Source organism: Aspergillus thermomutatus (genome assembly GCF_002237265.1).
Source record: "Aspergillus thermomutatus strain HMR AF 39 chromosome Unknown NODE_355, whole genome shotgun sequence".
Classification (NCBI taxonomy): Eukaryota; Fungi; Ascomycota; class Eurotiomycetes; order Eurotiales; family Aspergillaceae; genus Aspergillus; species Aspergillus thermomutatus.
In genome coordinates, this window is record NW_020798405.1 from 1 (window position 1) to 23,182 (window position 23,182).

Below are 23,182 nucleotides of genomic sequence, written 5' to 3' on the forward strand. Positions count from 1 at the left end.
ATCCATCCCACCCCAACTCCCCCCGCCCCGAAGACGACGGAAAAGAAACACAATACAGAGGAAAGAGAACGAATAGCTCAGTATGCTGTTTATAGCGCCCTGGGTTGATCCCGCCAAGTCGCGCGTTACAGCGATGCAGATGGCACAGTATGTGCCCACCAGGGCGTTCGCCGTCTGGCACCACGTCCCGCGCTTCTTCGTGACCCAGGCTAGCCCCGTGCTGGCGTCAAGCGGCGCTCTAGTCCGCCGGATGTCATCACGGAGTAGCAGCCAAGCGGCGGAGGACCGCTCGTTTCTCGATGCCAATTGGCGGCGCGTCGAACGCGACTACGGCGTGCCACACGCTGAGCAGGCGGAGCTCGCTCGCCTCGCTCTCCGCTTCATGTTCGAAGAGAACACCGTCGGCGCCAATAGCGAGGCCTTGCAGTGCCTTCGCAAGGGCGACGGTAGCAGCTGGGGGGTCTGCTCGGACTATGCTCGCTGTGTGCAGACGCTGGCGGCCCGCGAACGGTCCATGGGTGGCCGAGTCAGTGTCCGTACGTACTTTGCTGCCAAGGACGCCATGGTGGGCAGCCGGGGGCAAAAGTACTTTGAGGAGTGCTGGCAGGCACCAGGAGTGGAGGCCATTGACTATGTCTCCACGACGGTCGACGGGACGGATCACGATACCCTGGTGCAGGCGGTGGGGGTATGGGAGGAGATATTCTCTTCGATACAGTAGATGAGTTTCAATGACTTATGATTCTTGGCCGGATTCGAGCTGTCTATAGTGCTGAATATACATTCAATACTCAATGAACATGAACTATAGCTTGAAAAGGTCATAAAAGGCTTTATAGAACGAAGTTCACTTGATTGCAGTCTATTCTGAAATACAGATAGATATCTAAAATACACGGTCTGAGTCCCAAGACTTCAACGACGGGGCTCACGTTCAAGACATATCATCCACTCTTTCACATGGCATCTTCTGCAATCTGAAGCGAGTGCATATCAATTTGCAAAGCCTGCCAGATTAGCCATCATTACCCTCAATGTAAATGTTATGTGGTGGTCACATGGCAAGTCAGCATACGTAACCTAATGATATATCCTGTCAGAAGTAAGTAGTGGAGAACAGAATAAGAGGATCTGTTTTGGCATGACTAGGCAATGGATTTGTGAAACAGAGCTACAGCTCTAGACAGTGTCTTATCTAAATTCACATAACTCAGTTTTATGAAGTGAAACAATTGATTGAGAGGGGTTTCTTAAATAGAATACATCTGAGTTGAGTTTCTTGCGTTACAAGTAGGCCGTCATCACAAGGCTAGGAACCGATCAAAGTTGCACCCACCGCTCATCAACCTGTTTGAGAAGTGCCCAACAATCAGACCATTTGTCCTGAAATGGTTCGAGAACAACTCCGCGCTGCTCAACAGCCTGATACAGCTGTTTGCACGCATCCTGCGCATCTCGAAGCATATCCTCCGGCGCGGCAACAAGCTTCCTTCTGGAGGTGTCTCCCTCTGGAGCCTCATAGTGTAAATCCAGGACGAAGCTCAGTCGTTCCAAGTTCGGCAAAAAGTCCGGAGACGCAAAGGACTTCATCCAGTTGGCCCACTCGCTGGATCTAGTAAGCGACGTGGGACCTCGAAAGCGTAGCGTTGAGAGATTCGGGGGAAACAACGTGTAGAGTGTTGGAAGGAGAGTTTCATCCTTGAAGATTTCGCCCACAGAGAGAACTAAGGTTCTCAACTCCGGAAGCTGCGGAAGAAGACAGGCAAACAGCTCTTCAGTCGTGAAGTGGAAATCTAACCCATGGGTGGAGCGAATGTTGAGCGTAGAGAGCTTCTCTACGACATGGGGAAGAGCAATGGTCATCCGGTTGAAGGTATCGATAGAATCATTTTCGAGTATCTCCAGCTTACCCATCTTTGTTGGTACTTCTTTTGGGAGAAACAGCAAGTCTTTGTTTGCCTGTATGGTCAACAGCGGATTTGAGCGCGTCCCGGCATACCGCTCATTCATTGCTTCTGAGACGAGTTCCGGAAGGAATACTAGCTCAATCTTCTTCTCCTCGGGCGTTCCTTCGCGGACAGTCATGTATTTAGCGGCTTTTTCTCCTCGGGAAATCGCTTCCTTGTTCGCGCGATACAGCTCATCGCTAGTCGGCCCCTCAAACCGTAGTCCAGATGTCCCGAGTAGAACGAGATGCTTGACCCTCCCTTCCAAAACGAATGGACTGCGAAACACTTCTGCGCAGGCGTCGCTAACAAAAAGCCGTTCCAGCGGCCAGTGTGCTGGTAGTTCCGAATCATTCAACTCCTCGTTGAAACCCGTGCGCATCTCGAGATCCTTGACACTACTGAAGTGATTGCCAAGCAGTGCCCATTCAATATTCGACGGTGTATCTTCCGTTATTTCAAGAAACTGGATATCCCGTGGGATCTTTTCCAGTTGCGCAAGAAGGTGGCTTCTGTGGTCATCGTATTCGCATTCGTGCGGGCCTTTGACCTGGACTGTGAACCGATGGCTGTCAGAGTGATTTGGTTTCTCACTGTTATTCTTTCGTGTGGACATATTCCGATGTTGTCGATGATCGGCAGCTATCGAAATTCGACAGACTTGCAACCGCCTGGGTGCAAGGCAGGGGACTCTTGCGGGGGATGACAGGAGGCCGTGGAAGAATATGCGTCTGGGCCAGGGCTATCCTCAGTGAGAAATGCTTTCTTAACATACGGTAAAGAAGGGAAGGGGGGATATGTACCATGGTGTTTAGAGGATGACAGTTGATGACAGAGGAGAGTTGGTGTTTACATCGGCCAATTAAGGTTATGAGCTCCACTTGGCGCTGACCCTGAGCCTTCCAAGTTATATCCCTTGACTGTTCAACATGCTTGGGTTATTGTGTTCGATTTTCTTCCACTTCCTGTACGGACGAGCTTCGAAGCTTATGGGATGGTTCCCCCGCGAGCAATTCCTGATAAGATGAGGACAAAAGACCCAGCTGGAACACCCAGGGTGGTTCTAGGAAGTACACAAGCTGTCCAAATAAGGTGCGGCGCCGTCTTGGCTACCCACCACTGTTAGACGCTCACGTGACCATGGGTCCTCTGTAGACTGTAGCTCATTGGGAATATCTCGAAAAATGACACGGATGTAGAACTCTGATGATTTTGACCAAGACGATGCTGACGTGGGCAGAATCATCAAAACTAATTTCAGAGTCTGAATTCCTGTTCCTGTTTCCTCCCGGCATGTCGAGAATATCGACAACATGGCCACTCCCTCATTTTCAACAAGTACTAAGGAATTTGAAGTGATCTCACGATAGGTGCAAGCTCAATGGCCCATGTTATACCCGGGAACGCCTTATGCTATGCAATGTCAAAACGCCAATAGCCAATAAGCCACCAGAACAGAATATACTAAGCAAAAGAATTGAAACCAGCAAATGCAGTGAGGCCTCGGACTACGCACGAAGCTGGTTGCCGGTATATACGCCCTCAAAGTCAAGTCCAGCCAGCACGCCATTGATCCGGTCAATCTCCCGGCTCAAATCCTCAACATTCATTGCAAGGCTGCTGACCTCATCAAATTTGCGACGTCTATTCGCATCCGCAATCATTTCTGAGACGAAGAATTTCTGCTCTTCTAGTACGATAAGGCGTTCACGCAGTGACTTCTCCTCTGCTTCCAAGGCAGAGACGGCACTACTCGTGTCGCTTGCTAGGCTGATGTTACTCTCGCTGGCAGCCATACTGTTATACTTGATGGATGCGAGTGCCGACTCTCTCGGTCGGTGACCACCCGCTGCATGATTGGGCGCAGTCCCAATTGAGCTGGCGGGGCTTGCAGGTCGCCCGTTTGGTGTTGCGTGCTTGAGAATCTTGGGCAAAGCTTTCAGCGGAAGCATGTGAAGGTGCAGAAAGTTAGTGGCTTGTTGATAGATGGCCTTTTGAAGCCGCTGTTGTGTTGGTGAGCTGGTTGGCATATCACGAATACGCCTGGCGGCGACATCATACTGGGCGAAGGAATCAGTAAGTCGTCTCCGGACTTTTGAGGCTTCAGCAATCTGAGCGGCAGAAGGGGGCCGCCTTGGGTCTCTGATAAGAAGGGAGGACGTTAGATATGTCAGTGATGAATTTAGATTCACAACATACTGCAAAGTTGTGAGGAGCTTCTGAAATTTGGGCAAGAGAAGCCGAATGCCCCTCTCAAATTGCGCCAGATTCTCGTACGCTCTGACATCCGGAGGTTTGCGCATGATATCTGCTTGGAAATCCCGTCGGTCGAACAGGGTCGATTTACACTCCTTGCAAAGCCTTATGTCAACATTGACAGCACCCGCATTCGGTGACTTTTCTCCAGTCGCTTTGGCCACTGTATTCAATTAGTATAAAATCGATACAGCTCAAAGGGGATAACAGGAGATACATACGAGGTGTTATACTAAGAGGAACTTCACTGGAACACCCAGTCGCAGGATCACCGCACACGACCCGCCCGCAGGTTCTGCAATGGTGTCTGCGAAAGGTATAACTGGTGAAATCCTGCTGGCAGAAGGGACACCGAAGTACACTAGAGTCGTCCTGCCAGCCGACAATCGTCTGCTCGAGCGCTCTCCGTTGGTCGTTCTGCCATGAGACTGGCCAGCGCTTGGCTCCACCCGATTGTATCTGATCCGGAGGTAGACTCGCTAATAGCTGAGTGAGTCGTGTCAATCGCTTTTCCAGCCGAGAGACTTCCAGTGTGGCTTTGTCAACGGTCTGCTTCCTCGCAGCCTTGAATTCGTCCATTCGGTCTCGAACCAGGCCTGATTCGACTTAGTACTGCCATGCCACAATCGTACAATCCATAGACAACATACCATTATGGTCGTTGTACCCTTCCCTTGATTTATAGCAGGTCTCACAGACCCTATACCACAAGCCCCTCACAGGCTCATGCTGCGCCGATCTGGACAGTTTCATCTGGTACATGGTATGCTCCTCGCAGAAGAGCTTCCCGCATTTGCGGCAGTTGACGCAGCCATTGGTGGCATTCAGGCGCTTCCCGCAAGACGGCTCCAGACAGATGTCATATAATCCCCGAGCTTGCCAGTGATCCTTTGCGATGATGTCTTCAGGGTCCAATATTTTTGGTGGCTCGTGGTAACTCGGCTGGGGCCCAGCGGCTCGACTTGGACCAACGGAAGGTTGATGGTTCTCGTTCGACTCGAAGACGTCCAGCCCTTTTAGTTTCTGATTCAATACAGCTAGAGGCTGAAACCGCTTCGCCTTTTCCATCTGCACCTTGAACCAATCCTTGACTTCATCTTGCCGATCGTCTTCGAGGTTTTGATGTACGTCATCGAGGTGTCTGGGGATATTGTGTTAGGCGCACGTCGCAAATACAGCGTATCGAAACAAATACCTATTCAATTGCAAGAGAGTCACCTGTAACCTGTTAGCTTATCGCACGATGACATGTTTGCGCAAACCAAAGCCGGAACAGAGGGGCGTAGACCATACCATCTCCTCATTGCAGATCGGACAAGCAAGCTGAGCTCCGGCAGCCGCCGGGGCCGCGGATATGGACGTCGCACCATTTTCTAGGGAAATCCGGGAAGTGAGATCTTGTGTTTCGGATGAGAACTGGGAGGCGGAAGCCTGGGAATTGAGGGAGAGGCTGCTGGCGGTCGGCGATAAGATGCTTGGCTTCTGTTGCGGAGACAGCGTCGATGCAGCAGCAGCGAGAGCGTTCGGAGTGCCCAGGACACGACCTCCACCCAGCGTCCTCCGGGACATGGTTAGATGACGTTTATGGGAGCATGGGAGATAGACCCGCGACAAGTGGTAAGACTGGGCGGGTTTTGTCGGTGGATTTGGGGCGACAAGGCGATGATGAGCATAGCCTGCCTGGCTCTGGCAATCAGGCTGGGGCATTTGAGGGGGAATTCCTAGCCTGAGGCAAAAAGTTAATGCCTCAGGTGCTAAGGCAGCAGTATCTCCGCCATCATGTCATCAGTCATCACCATTGTCCTTGCTTTAAGACTTCACCTGCTCCTAATTAGAAGCGGACAGCTTTACGACTATGGAATGGATTAAAAGTCTTCTAGTTCTAGTGTTGTTTCAGGGACCTGAGCACGAGATTGGGGTTCATAACGATCGTAATATTTTCTCTAATCGCTAAATAACAGGACCAAAAACAAACAAATCAGATTTTTTTGTGCTTTTTCATCACTTTTCAACTTTTTTTTCTGTTTTGAAGCCCCAAAAATTTCTTTACTTTTTCAACTTTTCCACATCAAATGCATATATACCAAGATGCAACCCCCCTATGTACTGCTGGTGTGCGCCAACACCCATCTCCATTCCTCCCAAACTCTACCGCTCATAGTCGCGATGGTAGCTTGTCCCGGTATTAGGGTTGTCATATTCCCTATGGACACGAGTGGTGCCGTCGTCGCGGTAATCAACATCGCGGTGGCGGTATGTACCGCTAGGATTCACTCTCTCACGGTGATGTCTCGTCGAGCCATCGGTGCGATAGTCCATGTGCTGGTCGTAAGCTCCGGTGCTGGGATCATAGGCGGTCGTGCCGTATCCATTGTCGTAGGTGGTGCCGTATGTGCCAGCGGTGGTACCGTAGCCCCTGGTGCCGTAGCCCGTGGTACCGGCGGTGGTGCCATAGCCGGTTGTGCCGGTTGTGCCATAGCCAGTGTTGTCATAGCTGGTTCCCGTGGTACCTGTGGTACCCGTAGTACCATAGCCCGTTGTAGAGCCGGTCGTGTCATAGGTGGTTCCGGTGGTATCGGTGTAGTCGGTCATGTTGATTGCGTTATGTTGTAACTTGCCAAAAGACAGTATAGCTTTTTTTTATTTGTACAGTTTGGTAGCGAATATCGCAAGAGACTCAGCCTGATTGATACGCAGAATCTGATCTGATCCAGGAAAAACCAACTCCACCCGGTGTCTACCTCGGCCTGCCTTATATTATCTTTCGTGGCGTTGGATAGCACAGCAATGACCCTTTTCTGACATCACGGGCGGCGTCAACACCTCAGCGGCAATGATACGCGACTGGCCGGAATCGAGCCCAAGGAACACATGCGAGTCCAGTATTCGCTGCAAATGCTTTCATTTCATATCGAAACGCCTTCCCGTGGAAACGGATCTCTTTCCAGACCACCAAGCTGGTTCTGGACTCCGATGATGTATCTCGGAGTGAGCGAGGTTCGCTGGAGGACTCTACCTTACCACGAGCCACCACCAGAGATATGGTAAGACTCCCTATTTGGACAGATTTGCAAGTCACGTCTTCTGGAAGCGCTTAGAACGAGCTGGTACAGGCAGATGTCAAAGGTGGCACCTTGTGGTAAACATGAGCCGCACAATTGTCCCAGGTTTGCATCACGCTCGAATGTCATGTCTTTCTGTGATATTCTGTCAGTCAAGGAGTTTCTTTCTTGCTCTCGAGTTGCGCCGATGATGATTGCAATCCCTTGCCATGTTGGATACGCCACGGCTTTCTAGAACAATCTGCGTACCAAACCGGTAAAGGATCTACCTGCAGCTAAATCAGCAAACGCTGTAGTGAATTTGGATGTAGACTCACATTCTTGATCTCTTGCCTTCGTGGACCGAACCATCCCCTTCGGCACGTCGAAACCAAACGAGAGAATCTGCAGAATGAAACGGTTGTATTCTTCTATCCACAAAGCATCAAAATACAGAGTGCATTTATACACAAGCGAACGACGCGCTTTGCGTATGTTCGACGACGAAGAGATAGTCTAGACGTCTACCCACTCCCACATCATTCTAATGCAACATAATTCAAAAAAGGGAATCCAAACTCTAACTCTAGACCTTGCTCTGTCGGTCCTTCTCTGCCTGCCTCTCCAACTCCTCCTGCTGTTTGCGCTCCATCTCGCGCCGCAGTTGATCGGGCCGGCGGACAGCGATGTCCTTGGGCCGGAAGTCACTAAACAGGTTCTTCAGCACGTTTTCGATGATCCAGCAACCGGCGTAGTCAATGACCATCAACACAGTCAGCGTGAGTTTGAACTCGGTGCTGAAGGGAACAAGGCGCATCTTCTCGTTCAATTCGGGGATGAACTCGGTGGCACAGGAGAAGGCAACGCCAGATGCAGCAACCAAGCCCCAGTACATCGCCTTGTTCTCGCGGATGGACTCTCTGAAGGGCCGGCCTTGGTAGTTGATGGAGAAAGTGGAGATCTGCTGAATGAGCTGGAGTAGGTAAATGGCGCTGTTGAGAAGCGATGGCTCGAATTCACCCTCCAGATCGATGTCGGATTTTCTCCTGGTCAACTGTGAGGAACTTGAACTGAGCATTACCGGCACAGAGTACTTACGGTTCAATGGAATAGACATAGTTCGACAGGTAGATCAGAGTAGCAATATGGATGGCAAACTGGCCGAGGACGGAGCCGATGATGTAAACGTTAAAAATGTTCGGCTGGGGTCGCTCTTTGGACAAACCCTCCACGGACTAAAACGAAAGTTAGCACAAAGAAATACCTGTCGCACCACGTAAACTTACCTTGGCTCGGGAAATCGAAAGGAAACAAACACTCATCAGCATGCCGCTGATGGTGACCTGACCATCACCAAACTTGATACCGTCAAGGTAGATGACACTCAAACTGTAGGCACTGATCAGGCAGTTCAGGGCAAGGATCTTGTACATCTGAATGGTGGCCACGAGGGTACAACGACCTTGACGCAGGATGTTGGGGATCGCGATAACGTTAGCCAGCTTGCTGGTGAAGGGTGCAGCGACCGAAGCGTCTCCCAGCTTGATTGTCGGGGGCTCGCTGTCATCCAATTCCTGCTCCAGCATGGAAGACGTGAGTTTGTCGGCGAAGCCGGCAGCTGCAATGGAAGCTTGCTGCTGTCGCTGTTGCTGAGGAGTCATGTTGGCATTGGATTGCTGCAGAGCTTGCGCGCCAGGCGAGGTGATTGTGGGAATATTCTCTTGCGCATTTCCTGCCGTGGCCAGAGTGGCCAGAGTGGCGGCACCCTTGCGCTGTGCCTCCCTTTCCATAGCCTTCTGGTAGTGCGGGTTGCGCGGTCCTGGGGGGTAGAGATGCGCAATCTGGACAGGAACAGGCGGCGCCGGCTGGTTGAAACGTTGCATCATGCCTACCTGCTTCTCATAGATTTCCTTCATCTTCGTCGTGCGGTAGTGTTCCGCGATCTTCGCAAGATCCTCAGGAGATCCGTTCAGCAGCGCAACACCGACGTGGGCCTGCTTCAAGGCTCCGACATCGTTGGTTCCGTCACCACACATCAGAGTTGTGTAACCAGCGTCCTTGAGTCCAAGAAGAATGTCTTCCTTCTGCTTGGGGGACACGCGAGCGTAAACCCAGGTGTGACGCAAAAGCGTTGAGAAAGCCTTCTGACCCTTGAATTTAGCCAAAGCGTAACCGGTGATGCAGATATCCTTTGTTTCGAGAATCTCAGGGTCCAAGTCTTGAGTTGGATCCACGTCGCGGTTGAACTTGTCATCGATGGATCTCCACACTAGTCTTGTACCGGACATGTCGTTCTCAGGAGCGTCGAGAATAAGGACGTCACGGTCCACAATCTCAACTTGGCGCGCGACGTGAACGGCCGTCAAGGGATTGTCGCCAGTGATCATGACCACACGATGGCTGCTCTCATTCAGCATACGCACCGCCTTGATAGCGTCTTCTTTCAAAGGACATTGAAGAACAAGGAAGCCGGCAAAAGTCAGGTCAGCTTCGATTTCTTCCCGAACATAACCATTAATCCGTCCCTGAGACAACTCGGATTCGGCAGAGAGATACTTGTATGCGAGAGCAAGAACACGAGCACCATTCCGAGTAAAGTACTTGAAGGTCTCTTCATAGTGCGGAGGCGTGTTGACCAACATAGTCCTGATAGTCTCGGGAGCACCCTTGACACCCACGAAGGTCGACTTGGTCTTCTTAGACGTCTTACGATCGGTCATCACCACTGTAGCGATTGTGCTTTGACGCTTGAGGGCGGAAGAGAACTGGAACCGTCTCTTGATCTGCACGGATTCAAGTGCACGGGGGCCTGCGGGCTGAGCAGCCTTGCTCATGAGAGTGTCATTTCTGCCCAGAGTCCAGCCGAGCCACTGCAATGTCGCCTTCTCCATGGGGTCACCAACGACATCGCCTTCATCCAATTTGACCAGAGCGTGAGCGCTCGCAAGCACGAGTGTTGTGTCGAACGCGATATTAGCAGACTTGGCAAGTTCCGTGTGAGCGCCGTCCTTTCCAACCTTGGCACCCTCATGGCTCAGGGTGAGACCAGCAATACCATCGACAACCAGATCCTCGCCGGTCAATGTGCCAGTCTTGTCAAAACAAGCGACATCGACACGTCCTGCGAAGGGAATACGGAAAGGCTCCGTGCAGAAAATTGCAAACTTGCTCAGCGCAGCCAGACTCGTGTTGACAGCAAGACTGAGTTCCATGGGCAGTTCGGGAGGAACAACGCTAGTGACGATAAGGACGCAATCAAGAAGCAACTTTGATCTCTTGCGATCCTTCGATACACCCTCCTGCCACACATACCATGCAGCAGCGATCGCGAAGATGAGGAGGAAAAGAATGAACAGCAGGGCTTCGACGTTGTTGGCGGAGACACGCTCGGTAGAATAAATCATGGTACGAACAAGGCTTCCCTGGCTGGTCTCGAATCCGGTCTTCACAACCACACCAACAGCACCATTGTCTGGAGGAAGGGGAACCCTGGATGCAGGTTTCTGCGCATTCTCCGAATCTTCCCCGTTCGAGTTGGGATGGGTGATTTGCAATACCTTGGTACCTCCATGAACAAAGGCATTCTTGTCCAGACCATCCGGCTCAATCAAGTCGTCTCCGGGTCTGAGCTGGATCGACTCCTTCAGAAGCGGCGTACTCTCACCCGACAACATGGCCTCGTTGACAATAGCACTACCTTCGATCAAGAGAATGTCACAGGCAACGCCGCTATCTTCCTTGGTGCGATTGACGGACATCAGATCCCCAGGCAGAAGCTTGTCGCTCGTTATTTCTTGCCACTTCTTCTGCCGGTACACCCAGACATCGTAAGGCTTGATGTTCATGCCGCGGAACTCGTTGAGGGTTCTCTGACGTTGCCACACAACGGTGCTTTCGAACACAACCAGCATGAAGAGGGTGAACAAGGAATAGTACCAGTATTCGTCCAGCATCCACAAGCCAACGCAGAAGACCTGGAACACAAAGAAAGGTGCCACCGCATGCTCTTTGAACAACTCCACGAAGCCCGGAACTGGAATATCGAACGTGTTGTCTCCGTAGTGATGCTGGATGCGGTCGACCTCCTCCTTGGTGGTCAGGCCCTGATTCTGCTGAAAGAACTTGATGGCGGGCTTGGGCTCCGCGTCGAGAACGTACGACAAGGGGGCGAAACATTGACGCTCTGGGTAGTAGAGAAAGCGGCGCTTCTGGAAGAGGAACGAGAACGTCTTCTTCCCACCCATTGTGTCACAGTGCAGGGGGCAGATTTCGGCAGAGCCAGCGTTGGCTATGGGAATCACTTTGATAAGCTGAGCAGAGTCGAGAGATCGGGCCTTGGTCGCGGTGAACAGAGTTTGGATGTTGATATTCCATTTTGTCATCAACCAAAGGAGAGACTGGGCCGTGATGATCGATCCAGACCATACGAATGTCCATTCTTGTCCTTGAATGTATGTATCGTAGCGCTCAGGGGAGAGATAGACGGCGAAGAAGGCGGGCCAGATAATCAGGAAAGGCCACACATAGGTGTGAAGTTGAGTAGGGAGAGGGTTATGCAGCGACGCATATTTGATTTGGGGATCGTCCACGAGTTTAGCCCTAAGCACTGGTCAGTGGAATGGTCATTGCACGCGACAGATTGATGATGTGGAACTAACATGGTGACACTCGAATGACCACGACGGTCAAACGACGCAGTATGATGATGAGGTTGCTCGTTCAGTAAATCATAGGACTAGGAGAGACAATCTGACAGTCCCTCAAAAGTCCGGGGATGTCCAGGAACGAGAGATAGGAAACTATCGCGAAGTTGAAGCCACCTTTGGATTCCCTTTTTGAGGGTGCGCCGCTCGATGAAATGTTGGTTTGTTGCTTGCCACCGATTGGCTAACGCCACGTGCCGGAGCTTTCGGACAAAGGTATTTCCGGAGGCTTGAATTAGATCACTTTGGCACTTTTATGACTTCAGGTACAGCGGGACGTGGGATGAATTGTGCTTGGAACCCAGCATGAGGGCATGGACTGTCTATGTGCAACTTTGACTGGTGCTGAACCATGTTGATGCGCCCAGAGCAACATAAAGCCCCGTGCCAAACTATAATTTGCTCCTCATAGTCTACTGCCCTGACTGTTGGCGTAAGTAGAGATTTTACATTAACAGTCAATGCTAACAGTTGCAGAGGCATTTCCCTGTCCTCTTACAACCTAGCGCAACTGGCGTCGCCATTAGGACAAAAAAAAAGGTCCATTCATTGATTGTTTATAGCAGATCGGAGACCTGCCTACCGCATCATACTTCATCCGAAGTCACAAGGAAAGATTTGTGTACATTCACACCATTCAAAGACCCCTGCTTGGGATTCAAGTCCTCCTGGCTGCTATTCTTGCTTCCGCGGGAGGTCTGAACAGTCGTGACCATGGCCTGCGAGTCATCGGGATATATGTCAGGTCGCCAGTACTGCGTCGCGTTTCGATCTTGTTTCGATTGGTGTGTCCCATTGCCGTTCCCGTTCATGCTGGAGAGGGGCATGCTGCCGTAAGTCCTCTTCGTAGTTCTGCTCCGTGCGTAACTGGTGCCACGGAACCAACGGAAAAGGGGACGGAGAGTCACGAGACTACCGGCAGTTATACCCAGCGATGCCTCGACATTAGACCAGATACTGATGTCCGTTGTTGCGTCTGTGTGAAGTCGTCGAGGTTAGCGCGCGATAGAACTATTCGCCGAGGAGACTTACAAAGGAATTCTCGGTCTTTGTAAAAGTGAAGGTAAGGGATACGGACGATAACGGCAGCGCTGGCTCTGAGCAAGAGTTAGAAGACACCCTCGAAGCAAACGAGAACCGACATGGAGACAAAACGTACATGCATCCCATACTCAGAATACCAGCCAATGCCATCTTTGTCTTCCGCGACATTTGGAGCTTCCAAACGAGCGAGACGGGCAAAAGACCCAGAACAAAGTCGCACAGTGTGGCAGTTACACTGTAAAGGTAGGCGATATCGATGATAGTGTCCGTACTCAAGCAGGTTCCTTCAGCTTTAGGTGACATTCGGTTCCAGAAATACGAGACCGGTTTGCATTGCAAAGTCAGGACGAACCAGAACACAAGACCAACAACGATCGTCACTCCAATGACAGTCCACAGAAGGATTGTATGCATCTTTGTCACGGTGAGACGGAGGAGGGCTACCGCGATCGAGATTTTGGCGACCACGCATGTGACCACATAGCTTGTCTGACCAAGCCACCACCACTGTGAAAAGGCGAGCGTAAGTGTGATGAATCCACCGGCGCACAGGCCAGCGTCAAAAGTGTTCTGAAAGACCTACAAATAGTGCCGTCGAGAGTTGAGATTCCTCCACATTCTCAAATTTCCGGCCCATTCCATATAGTGAGCCTGTTATACCACATAATGCGAACAAGATGTTCAAGGCCTGCGTGCGAGTGAGTCTGAAGTTCTCGCAGAGCATGGAGACATGCATACCATAGCGACCAGCATGATAGTGTCATCCCACCCAAAGGCCTTGACCAGCCTCAACCGGACAAAGCATCGTAAGCACACAGCAATGAAAGACAAGCCCAAAAAGATAATAGTGACGATGAAGATCGACGCGCTGCGATCTGGAAAGTGCAGCATGATGACACGCAGTTGACGAGTTGCCTATGGATAATTCCTCATGACGGTGCACCTGATCGCATGATCTCAATGACGGGGCGACAATATAAGCATGAGGGTCCAACTCGAGATCGAAGTCTGTCTCGAAGTCCCAGAAGCTCTCGATAATTAAATGTGGATCATGGTCGTTCTTAAGAGAAAGAAGACCCAAGTCACTAACACCGTTACAGCAAACAACATAATAATAGCCGCATAACCACTCCGAATTTAGCTGTCACTGTCAGAGTGGCGACTGGCGACGGCTAACTAGCATTTGCCATTAACTTTGGTCGCGAAATACCGAATGGGGCCATTGTTGACTAGGTTTAAGAGCAGTGGAGATTCGCTAACGACGGGCGTATCCAGAAGGTTTATCTACTCCGTCTCTATATTTCATTTTCAAGACTGCCATGCAGTAGCTGCTAGTGGCTACCTATGCAATAATGCAACCCAAAAGGGGCAAGGATTGGGACGAGAAGTAGGCTAAGACACAAGCAAATCTGGTACACCAAGGCCATAAACTTCTTTTCCTCTGTTTCACATGGCAGGCTTGTCGTCGAGCCCAGAGCTAAGCTAGAACCTAGGTTACTACTACTACTAGTAGTACTAGGTTTAGAAGGCTGCCAAGGATACTGTAAGCAAGCGAGATCGAGTCTTGAACAAATTTGCCAGGAACAGCATATGCACTCTGCAGGGAAGCCGCGGATGTTGATGTGGACCATGTCCCGTTACTCCCGTAAGTAGTACGTACTACTAGGTAGTCTTCAGACTGGCAATTTCGAGGAGCAATTTCGGTAGTTGAAGGAAATCAGCCGCGCATCATCATCTACTAATAAGGTCATGAGGCCGAAACTATCTGCATACTCAATGCTCAGCGCCAGGTTGAACGGGAAATCCGGTGCAATTACAATGGGATACGAGGGGTGAGCGGCGGAGGCAACATAGCCATGGTAGCCACCACTACGTACTTGTCGACCGAGGCGCGAAGAGGAAAGTGGACACTCGCCGTCGGGGATCTCGAATCTGGAGGATCTCGTTCGTCAATTGTCCAGAAACAGGGGCCCAGGGGCCAGGGCACAGACACTCAAACACCAGCGGACCAGCTAGTTCAGTCTTTGACAGTCGCGTGAATGCCACTAGACGGAAATCCGTGGTGCCGGAGACCGCGCGGGAATTAGTGAAACTCAAGTATCATCATTATCGATTCATAATTATTATTATTGACAGGTTGGAGTTGACAGTTGACAGGATGTCGATCTGACACCAACAAAAAGGTGGACAGTTGATGTTGGACCATTTCACTCTACTCCGTATGTCATCCCTGGCTGAACCCTGCTTTTATATAGCAATATCAACAGAAGTTCGACCGATATCCTGATCCAGGCTCAATTACCCGTGCGGAAATCAAGTTTCAGGCAAATCTAAGCAATAATGGCACGCATTGGCCGACGAGGATCTTTGCCATCATGGGCAAAAGAAGGACCGTTTTAGTTTGGTTGCAAACTTGCAATATCCCACATCTCATGCGCCAAGGTCGCGCTAACAATGATTAAATACTGGTGCATAACAATACCTATTACTAATAAGATTCTGCTCATCTTGGCCTGGGTATCATTATTATTGTATTAGTATTTGTACAACGGTCTCTTCCGTGCCTAAGCGTCGAAGCGAAGAATTTTCTCGACGAGAAATGCTACCATGGCATTGGTTTGAGTCTACCTTAGTCGAATCGTGCGTAGCCTAAGGTGACAAGGCCGACTTGAGGATTAATTGTAATCAGTTTAATATAGTTGTGTGGCGCTTGGAGTCTGGAGAAGCAGAAAGTCTTATGAGTAGAATGCAAGTCTCATTTGATTGACGCATGCAAACAGTTCGGAGTTCGTCCAAGCTCAGGCTTGTCTTCACCGATGGTGAACCGCTGATCGAGATTCAGAATTCTGACCAGACCTCGCAGGCAATCGATACCCATAGTCCAGCACTTTGCCAGTTTCAACTTGGCGATCGACATGGCCGACATTTCGATCGTCCACATACAACCAAAGTTAATTCATAATTGGCTATGATCTCCACGAAACCTGCTCTCTTCCACATTGCACAGAGAGCCGGTCTTCTAGAATTTTTCCCCTGAAGCTTACTGCAATGATACCCTCGAATCCCTGGATAATCAACCTTGTGATCAGGTAATGCTGTGCTTACAGATCGTACGGGGTAGATAGTATGTTCTAAAGTCCAGACTCTGGACTCTGAACTAGAGGCCTCAGGGTCCCATGGATGGTGATACGGCTGGTTTCAAAGCACGTTGGCTAGCGCCTGACAGGGTGTCGATCAGTATCAGAACTTTCAGAGGATATTAACAATTCAAAGGGGACAAGTCTATCGTTCCTTCGCCCCAAGTGCGCCCTCTGCAAGTCTGCAACGGGACAAGGCTTGGTCTAGTAGCTTGTCAGCTTCAGTCCAGACTCAGTAAACGCACGTGGATCTGTCCTAGTCAGTTGATAAGCTACTTCAATGAATGCCTTTGATGGTTACTCTCCACTTACTCGTCTGATGGCCGGGAACATTTTGCCGGGTTATCCTGTCTCGTGTCAAACCAACTTGTGAGCTCGCTTAATGGACTTCAGAATACAGAATGAAGTCGAGCCTCGCCAGAAACGGAAAGTCATGTCCTTTTGGTCTCCGCCGGACCGACCGTCTTCTGCGGTCAGATTCTGACGTCCCCGTTCATCGTTTTACTATCAGAGATTTGAAGCACTGAGGCATGCGTCCTGACGCTTTCAATATCCCTCTGCTTAGCTGTCATGCTCGGCACCGCGATGCAAAGCCAGAAGTTCTATCGAATCCGAGACTGAATCATACTTATCCAGCATGACTGTGCTAATGACGTACCCTGAGTCAATGATGCCTGATTATCGGCGCAATATCTGACTCGAACAGCACTTGCATTTGCGGAAACCTAATGGTCCATGTGTACGGAGTACAGACTGTCATATATCAAATGTCTTGATAACAGGGTTACAGGGTATCATTCTGCTTGACACGCAAGCGTTCTCCTGGGATAGCACCCTATCCATGTTTCATCCGTCTCCGATTGTCGCGATTTCTACCTAGTACTCTAGGACTAGCAGAGTTCAATTTTCTTGTTCTCAAGGCCAATGTGCAAATATCTCTATCATCTGCTTGCACAGGCTGGAGATGATAGGCCGAAGTATGATGATGAAGCCGATGCGGTGGGTTTCATAGCGTCCAATTCTCTCTTATCAAATGGGCAGTTCCATCGGATGAAGTTCCTTTAAATAAAAATGCTAGATCATCTTCGCAATGCGCCCTGTCTAGCAGTAACTTCGCCATATTATGATTATAATACAAAGAGGCTCGAGCATCTTGATGCTGCGTGTCTTGCAAAATATGCCCAAGGCTTGGTTGCTTTCAAAGCAAATGGCTGCCTGGCCTGCTATATCCATTAAGCTTGTTCAGTAGCTTATCTCACTGATCCTATATATGTACATACTGACAATCCTAAACGCTTGGTAAACACATACAGTGAAGGGGGCTTCGGTAGCAGAGGGCTAGAAACTTCTATGCTGTACTCCTGCAGCATGATAATTACCACTTCGCCTCCTTGCGACTCAGGAACTCATTCAGAATCGCGACGATCTTCTCCAAAGCCTCAACCTCCCGCTTCAAAGCAGCATTGACCTTGTCAGAGTCACTACCAAGCTTCTCGTAGAAATCCTTTCTGTAGGGCGTGGCAGACATCGCGGCGGAGAAGATGGGCTTGACAACGAACGAGTGGTGAGGCTTGAGTGTGTTGCCATAGGCTTCGCGGAAGGAAACCGAGAGTTCGGTCTCCTTGTCGAGGTTGTGACGCAGCGCTTGAACGGTGAAATCGAGGCCACTGCCGAGGACATAAAAGTCAGTCTTATTTTCATCTCGCCAAATATGTGCTTGACATATTACTGAATTATCTTATGTCCACCTGCTGGTGCATGCGGAGAACGTACCGGACAAGCCACAATAATCCCTCGGTAGCGACGTGCTTTCCAGTCTTCAATTCGTTCAAGACAAGTGCCTGGAGAGTCTCAGACTCAGCAGGGGCAGCCAGCTGCCTGTCTCTCACTTTCTATGCCGCTGTTAGTCTTGCTACGGTGAACACGTAAGATGAATGATACCTTGATGTTCCCGAGGAGGTCATTCTTGACGGGGGCAAAGCACTTGCTACCGAGGAGATCTAGAACAATCAGTAGGGTCAGAATCAGACTTTAAAACAGCTCATAGTAATTTGTTTCGCACATACCGAACAGGGTCACCAAGGACTCAGCGGCCTCGAGGAACTCAGTGGTCGAAATGGCATTGTCATTAACAGGAACATCGGCGAAAGACCTCTTGAGAGTATCGAACCAAGTGCCACCAGGGGGAATAGCGGCAGCCATTGTAGATGATGGATTTGACAAAACAATAGATGTACAAATAAAATCAGAGTGAAGAATAGAAAGCAATAATGAAATGAGGGGACGAGACAGCTATCAACAACAGCTGAGCTGTCACTCACCGCCAGTAGCGGGACACGCAAGCTGCAATGGGCGGGGCGACCCCTGAGGAGAACTGCAAACAGTAAAAACACAATAAAAGGAACAAACAGAACAAATGAAGCAAACTAGGCAACTTCACGTGAGCTATGACATCATGGCCCTTAGATCGTATCGACTGTCCTCTGGTGCCTGGGGAAAGCTGTTTCAGATTGTCCTCCACTCTGAATATCAATCCCTTGGAGAATGCGTCACATACGATAGACTAATCTACCAATGCCTTGCATGCAATTCTTCTTCTGCTAAATCTGGAGGTTGCGGTAAAGTGCGATGAGCACTCAGGGTCCTGCTAATCAGAATGTCAGCGCCAGAAGAATGGACGACGAAGACCAGCATGGACTTGAGCCAGGGTCTTTCACGGCCGAAAGATTAGTAAGTCTCTTGAAAAAAAAAAAAAATCACTGTGAAGATGCAACTTGCGAGTAAGAGATAATCAAGAGTTGAAGCTGACGGCGTTTAAGCGACATGCCTCCGGCTATCACTTGCACATGACAAGTAGGAGATTTTTCATCGGTCCAATTCCTGAGGGCTGGCTGCAGCACCACCGCAAGCACTGGTACAAGACCAAACTCAAGTTTCAGAATTATACTTCAAGAGCTGTCAGCTTCACCGCAGACACCTCACCCGTTCGTTCTGCAGATCAGTCGGAACCAGAGGCGGCCTCGTCATCTGCTCGAGAACAGGATACCCCACTGGCTGATACTACGATTCAAGGGGAGATTGAAGACAGATCAGAAGAGGAAGAGGAAGAAGATGATGATCGGGAGACGGATGAGCAGCCTGGAGACCTCCGGTCCATACCGTATCCACTGGCAGAGGCCGAAGCCCCCCCAGAGGGGCTAACTGTCCCAGATTCGTCTCAGAAACAGAGCCAACAGCAGCTCAATCACGAATCAACCAAGGGGAAGAAAGGAGCAGCGTCAACATATTATACAGCTAGAGAAAGCAATCCAGGAACGGCCGAGCAAGATTACCGCACCGCTAGGGCCGAAAGCAGGCGAACGCTGAGTATCCCTAGCCAAGATGATGCGAGTCAGTCAACTCCCATGGCACCCGTTAGCGAATCTGGCTCTACAACCGCATTGCTAAGGCCTAGTTTGCGTTCTAAAGGGAAAGGAAAACTCAACACCTTGTCGTCTGCCAGCCTTGAGCGACAGGAGCCGCAGAGTGAAAGAGAAGGCGATGTGTTCGATACTCGCGTAGGGAATAGATATTCTATAACTTCACTCGGCGGAAAAGTGAAAAACTACAAGTTCGATGACAAGCTCATGGACAGACAGCAGCGGCTATTGTCTCGTATAGCCTACACCTATAATGTGCTCTCAGGAAATCGTCAACAACGGCGCACGCCGCGAGAGGGCGAGATTATCCGAGCGGAGAGGATGCTTGTACGCGTCGAGGAGACAGTGCAGAAAGAGCTCCCGAATGACTATAATGAAAACGATTGCGTGAGGATGGAAACAAAGATTGCAGAGAGTTGGAGGGAGTTTCTTGTTGTCTGTCGAATCACGTCCGACGGGGAATCACCGGTTGCGCTTCAGATGTATAAGACGCGTGTCGTTCCGGAGATACAAAAGTCGGGTTCTAGGATCAGACCTTACCACGAAATCGCTTTGAATCGCAAGAATACCAAGGTAAACCTTTACTCTTCCTTGGATAAGACCATTGTGATTTGGAGACCCTGCAAGCATGGTACCAAGATATACATAATTCGGCCCAAATCCGCAGTGCACGCCACCGAGTGGTACACGTTTATAAATCAAGTGCTGGGGCGGCACCGCCCAAGTTCATTACCCATTAATGTTCCTGATTTGGGTGTGTCTCTTCTCTTTCAAAATCCTTTTGAGCAGTTGGAGTCCAAGTGGGAGACTCAGAAGGAGGACAATAGCGATGGCACACCGGGTCAATCGAAAGCCCGCGCAACCTATGCTGCTGCGGCTATCATTCGGGGTTGTATGGACATGCTGGAAAACCGCACCGAATGGGCAGAAGTGCTACATGAGTGGTCAAAAACCGAGAAGATGGGCCTGGCCTGGAGGCGCTACGACAGACTGGAGTGGGTGGTTGGCCTGAGCGAAGAGAAGATGTACGGATCACTAGCCATGCAAACCACCCACCAGCTTCAGCTGAGACCAAGGCAACACTATCAGACATTCGTCAAGAATGGTGATGAGAAACTCGAAGAGCCGCAACCCGTGGAGGGCTTCCTGGTCCGTTTGACATCTCAGAGAGGTGTGCATCAACGGATGAACAGGATGTTTTTCAAACGTCTCTATTTTTTCACACAAGATCATTACCTCTTTTTCTGCAGACCAGCGAAAGCCCTGCCTCCTACTCCCCCGAAGCTTTGCTCGGATGAGGCTGGCATACCCTCAGCGCGGCAGATATTGAACGAGATGCCTCTGTCATATGATGTTGATCCCTTTCCAATCCAGGACGGCGAGATCAAATGGATGTCTAGCGGGAATGAGGGCCACCTGAAGGAACATGATCAGAACGCCTATGCAAATGCACAAAGGTGCATGCACAACCTCACCCATGCAGATGGTTTCATCGATCTTTGTGGAGTTCGCGAGGTACGTCAAGTGTGGCGCGGCAGCTGCCCTGCCGATCCAAACATTCGCGAAGGTCCCGACGTCGAATTCCACCCTGAACCGCGAGACACCCATCGGGACGATGGTGCAACAAAGCAATTTGACGACGATCGAACTTTCGAAATGGTACTTGACAATGATCTTGTTGTTCGACTACAAGCATATGACATGACCACCAGGAACGAATGGATGAAGAGAATGGATGGGCTAGTCAAATATTGGAAAGCCCGTGTTGCGGCTGACTCGGTCGAGCTCAAGGCTATTCGGCAGCGCAATCTAAAGATCTTGAACATTGATGAAGAAATGGAGTCCGTGGTAGGGCAGTTTTCTAAAAAATGGGAAACAAAGAAGTCAGAAGCATCGCCCTTGTTGCACAACATATGTACTCTATCGGGTTGTCGGACAATCAAGGTAAGCCGTGCGAAGCTAGTGCAAGTGATCACATCCACTGACCTTCAGGTTGCAGATGTCCGGACGGCTCTTTCGAAAGCCTCGCCGCCACTCTACCTTTAAGAGGTGCGATGTCATCTTGGCTGCTGGAAAGCTTCTGATCTTCCGTAGCTCATTGCGGAAGCGTACTGGCGTCGAGATTCCTCATATTCATCACAGTCTCGAAACCACACTAGATCTGGAAGACTGTTACATCTACTCAGGTCTAATGACCGAGTCTGATCTGCTCTATGCAAACCAGACTTTCGACAGCAACCATCCGGGACACCGTGCCTTGCCTCGCATCTATCTTTCGTCCGATGTCTATACCAGCTGTGACGAGGATACAGCCATCACGTTCGTCGTCTGGCAGCCTTTACGAAAAAATTATTTTAGGGCACAGGAGCACGGTAAGAGAGGGAAAACGAAGCAGACGCTGAAGCAAGTCTCTACGCTCGGCATCCCTGGACGGACTGTGGTATTTAAGGCACGGAGCCGGATAGAGAGGGATCGCTGGGTTATGAGTATTTCATCCGAGATAGATCGATTGCAGGAGGAGAAGCCGGAAGACATCCGGTTAATCAAACCCTAAAGATCAATTGATTTGGCTTTGTCGTTTCCAGCACTGGCGACGACGATAGAGGTGGCTCTTTAGGGCTGCTTGAGCCAGGCTGTTTTCTTTGGATCACTTAAAATTTTGGTGTTCATGATCACATGCATGTATCATACACTCTAATATCAATACACGACGCTATATACATTGCATCTAGAGAATATCTTCGTCAGGTTCTGAGGCATAGGACCTTACCTATTCTATTTGGGGTCTTTCCAACTTGACAGCCTCCTTCAACACCCGTTGCCGTACATCTTGGCGATAATTCTCCCCAAACCTATGGTTCTCATCACCTTCAACAACCCCCTTCTCCCAATCCCGCCAATTGAGCCACCTAAACTGCGGCCTCAGCACAGCAATCACTCGCCCCGTGATGAGACTGATGCTCACAGGCCCATACGTATTACTATCCAGCGACTTCTTCGGATCCTCCGCGTCACCCTCCAACCAGACATGATTGAACGGCACAATCTGCGACGACTTCATACACGGTTCTCGAGTCGTGATCCGGTCCCCGGGCAGACCGATCACCCGCTTGATGGCGGTATGTTTAGGATTAGCAGGCGACCTAGTACAACCCATGCCAGTCAGCATATTCCCATCTCATCAAATGGCAGGAGCGAAAGCAGGAGCAAAGCACCCACCGAAACGTAACAATCATCCCCCGTTCCAACCTCCGTTTCCGCTCCCAGGGCCACCCCGCCCCGCCGAACGGCCACATGTTCACAAGCACCATGTCGCTCTTCGTATGCATGGTTTCGTAGTCCTCGTTCAGGAAGGGCGTCATTGACGGCCCCCGCACCCACATTACCTGGAAAACATGTTCGGAGAAGAAGATCCCGATTGGGACGATGGGTGCTAGTATGCGGAGGACGCGGAAGGTTCGGCGGATAGGTGTTGGGAGGGTCGCGTAGCGCTGGCGGAAGAGTGAGGAGAAAGAGGGTCTGTTGGGACGAGGTTGCGTTTGTGTTTGGGGGAGCGAGGGATGGGTGGGATTTGCGGCGGCGCTCGCGGGTGCGGAGGCGGAGGGGGGTGAGGTCGGCGGCACAGGGGGTTTGGAT

The 23,182-nt window shown here is 50.4% G+C and overlaps 7 protein-coding genes across 7 annotated transcripts; 2 read left to right on the forward strand and 5 right to left on the reverse strand.

The window, feature by feature from the left end:
- Window positions 1-82: 82 nt before the first annotated feature.
- Window positions 83-721, forward strand: CDV56_100037 (uncharacterized protein; the record flags this gene model as incomplete). Its single annotated transcript, XM_026753656.1, has 1 exon — window positions 83-721. One exon carries the CDS (start codon window positions 83-85, stop codon window positions 719-721), a length of 639 nt encoding a protein of 212 aa, XP_026610126.1.
- Window positions 722-1,320: 599 nt separating this feature from the next.
- CDV56_100393 (uncharacterized protein) lies at window positions 1,321-2,562 on the reverse strand (the record flags this gene model as incomplete). Its single annotated transcript, XM_026754012.1, has 1 exon — window positions 1,321-2,562. The coding sequence occupies one exon, from the start codon at window positions 2,560-2,562 to the stop codon at window positions 1,321-1,323; it is 1,242 nt and encodes a 413-aa protein (XP_026610127.1).
- Window positions 2,563-3,454: 892 nt separating this feature from the next.
- On the reverse strand, window positions 3,455-6,794 carry CDV56_100723 (uncharacterized protein; the record flags this gene model as incomplete). Its single annotated transcript, XM_026754342.1, has 7 exons — window positions 3,455-4,088; window positions 4,146-4,365; window positions 4,424-4,798; window positions 4,853-5,343; window positions 5,398-5,420; window positions 5,496-5,928; window positions 6,355-6,794. 7 exons carry the CDS (start codon window positions 6,792-6,794, stop codon window positions 3,455-3,457), a joined length of 2,616 nt encoding a protein of 871 aa, XP_026610128.1.
- A 1,035-nt stretch (window positions 6,795-7,829) lies between these two features.
- On the reverse strand, window positions 7,830-14,922 carry CDV56_101393 (ion-transporting P-type ATPase SPF1; the record flags this gene model as incomplete). The annotated part of the gene is made up of 11 exons (XM_026755012.1): window positions 7,830-8,289; window positions 8,342-8,478; window positions 8,530-11,842; window positions 11,902-11,978; window positions 12,540-12,922; window positions 12,979-13,043; window positions 13,106-13,497; window positions 13,574-13,678; window positions 13,729-13,865; window positions 13,927-14,075; window positions 14,764-14,922. Coding segments are annotated over 11 exons (5,377 nt in total), but the record flags the coding sequence as incomplete, so codon positions are not given.
- Window positions 14,923-17,506: 2,584 nt separating this feature from the next.
- Window positions 17,507-18,329, reverse strand: CDV56_102698 (GLTP domain-containing protein; the record flags this gene model as incomplete). The annotated part of the gene is made up of 4 exons (XM_026756317.1): window positions 17,507-17,794; window positions 17,901-18,019; window positions 18,069-18,127; window positions 18,194-18,329. Coding segments are annotated over 4 exons (602 nt in total), but the record flags the coding sequence as incomplete, so codon positions are not given.
- Window positions 18,330-18,755: 426 nt separating this feature from the next.
- CDV56_102862 (sporulation-specific 71 family protein) lies at window positions 18,756-22,100 on the forward strand (the record flags this gene model as incomplete). The annotated part of the gene is made up of 3 exons (XM_026756481.1): window positions 18,756-18,857; window positions 18,947-21,490; window positions 21,546-22,100. 3 exons carry the CDS (start codon window positions 18,756-18,758, stop codon window positions 22,098-22,100), a joined length of 3,201 nt encoding a protein of 1,066 aa, XP_026610131.1.
- A 216-nt stretch (window positions 22,101-22,316) lies between these two features.
- On the reverse strand, window positions 22,317-22,929 carry CDV56_103280 (putative mitochondrial inner membrane protease subunit Imp2; the record flags this gene model as incomplete). Its single annotated transcript, XM_026756899.1, has 2 exons — window positions 22,317-22,689; window positions 22,766-22,929. The coding sequence occupies 2 exons, from the start codon at window positions 22,927-22,929 to the stop codon at window positions 22,317-22,319; spliced, it is 537 nt and encodes a 178-aa protein (XP_026610132.1).
- Between the last annotated feature and the right edge of the window lie 253 nt (window positions 22,930-23,182).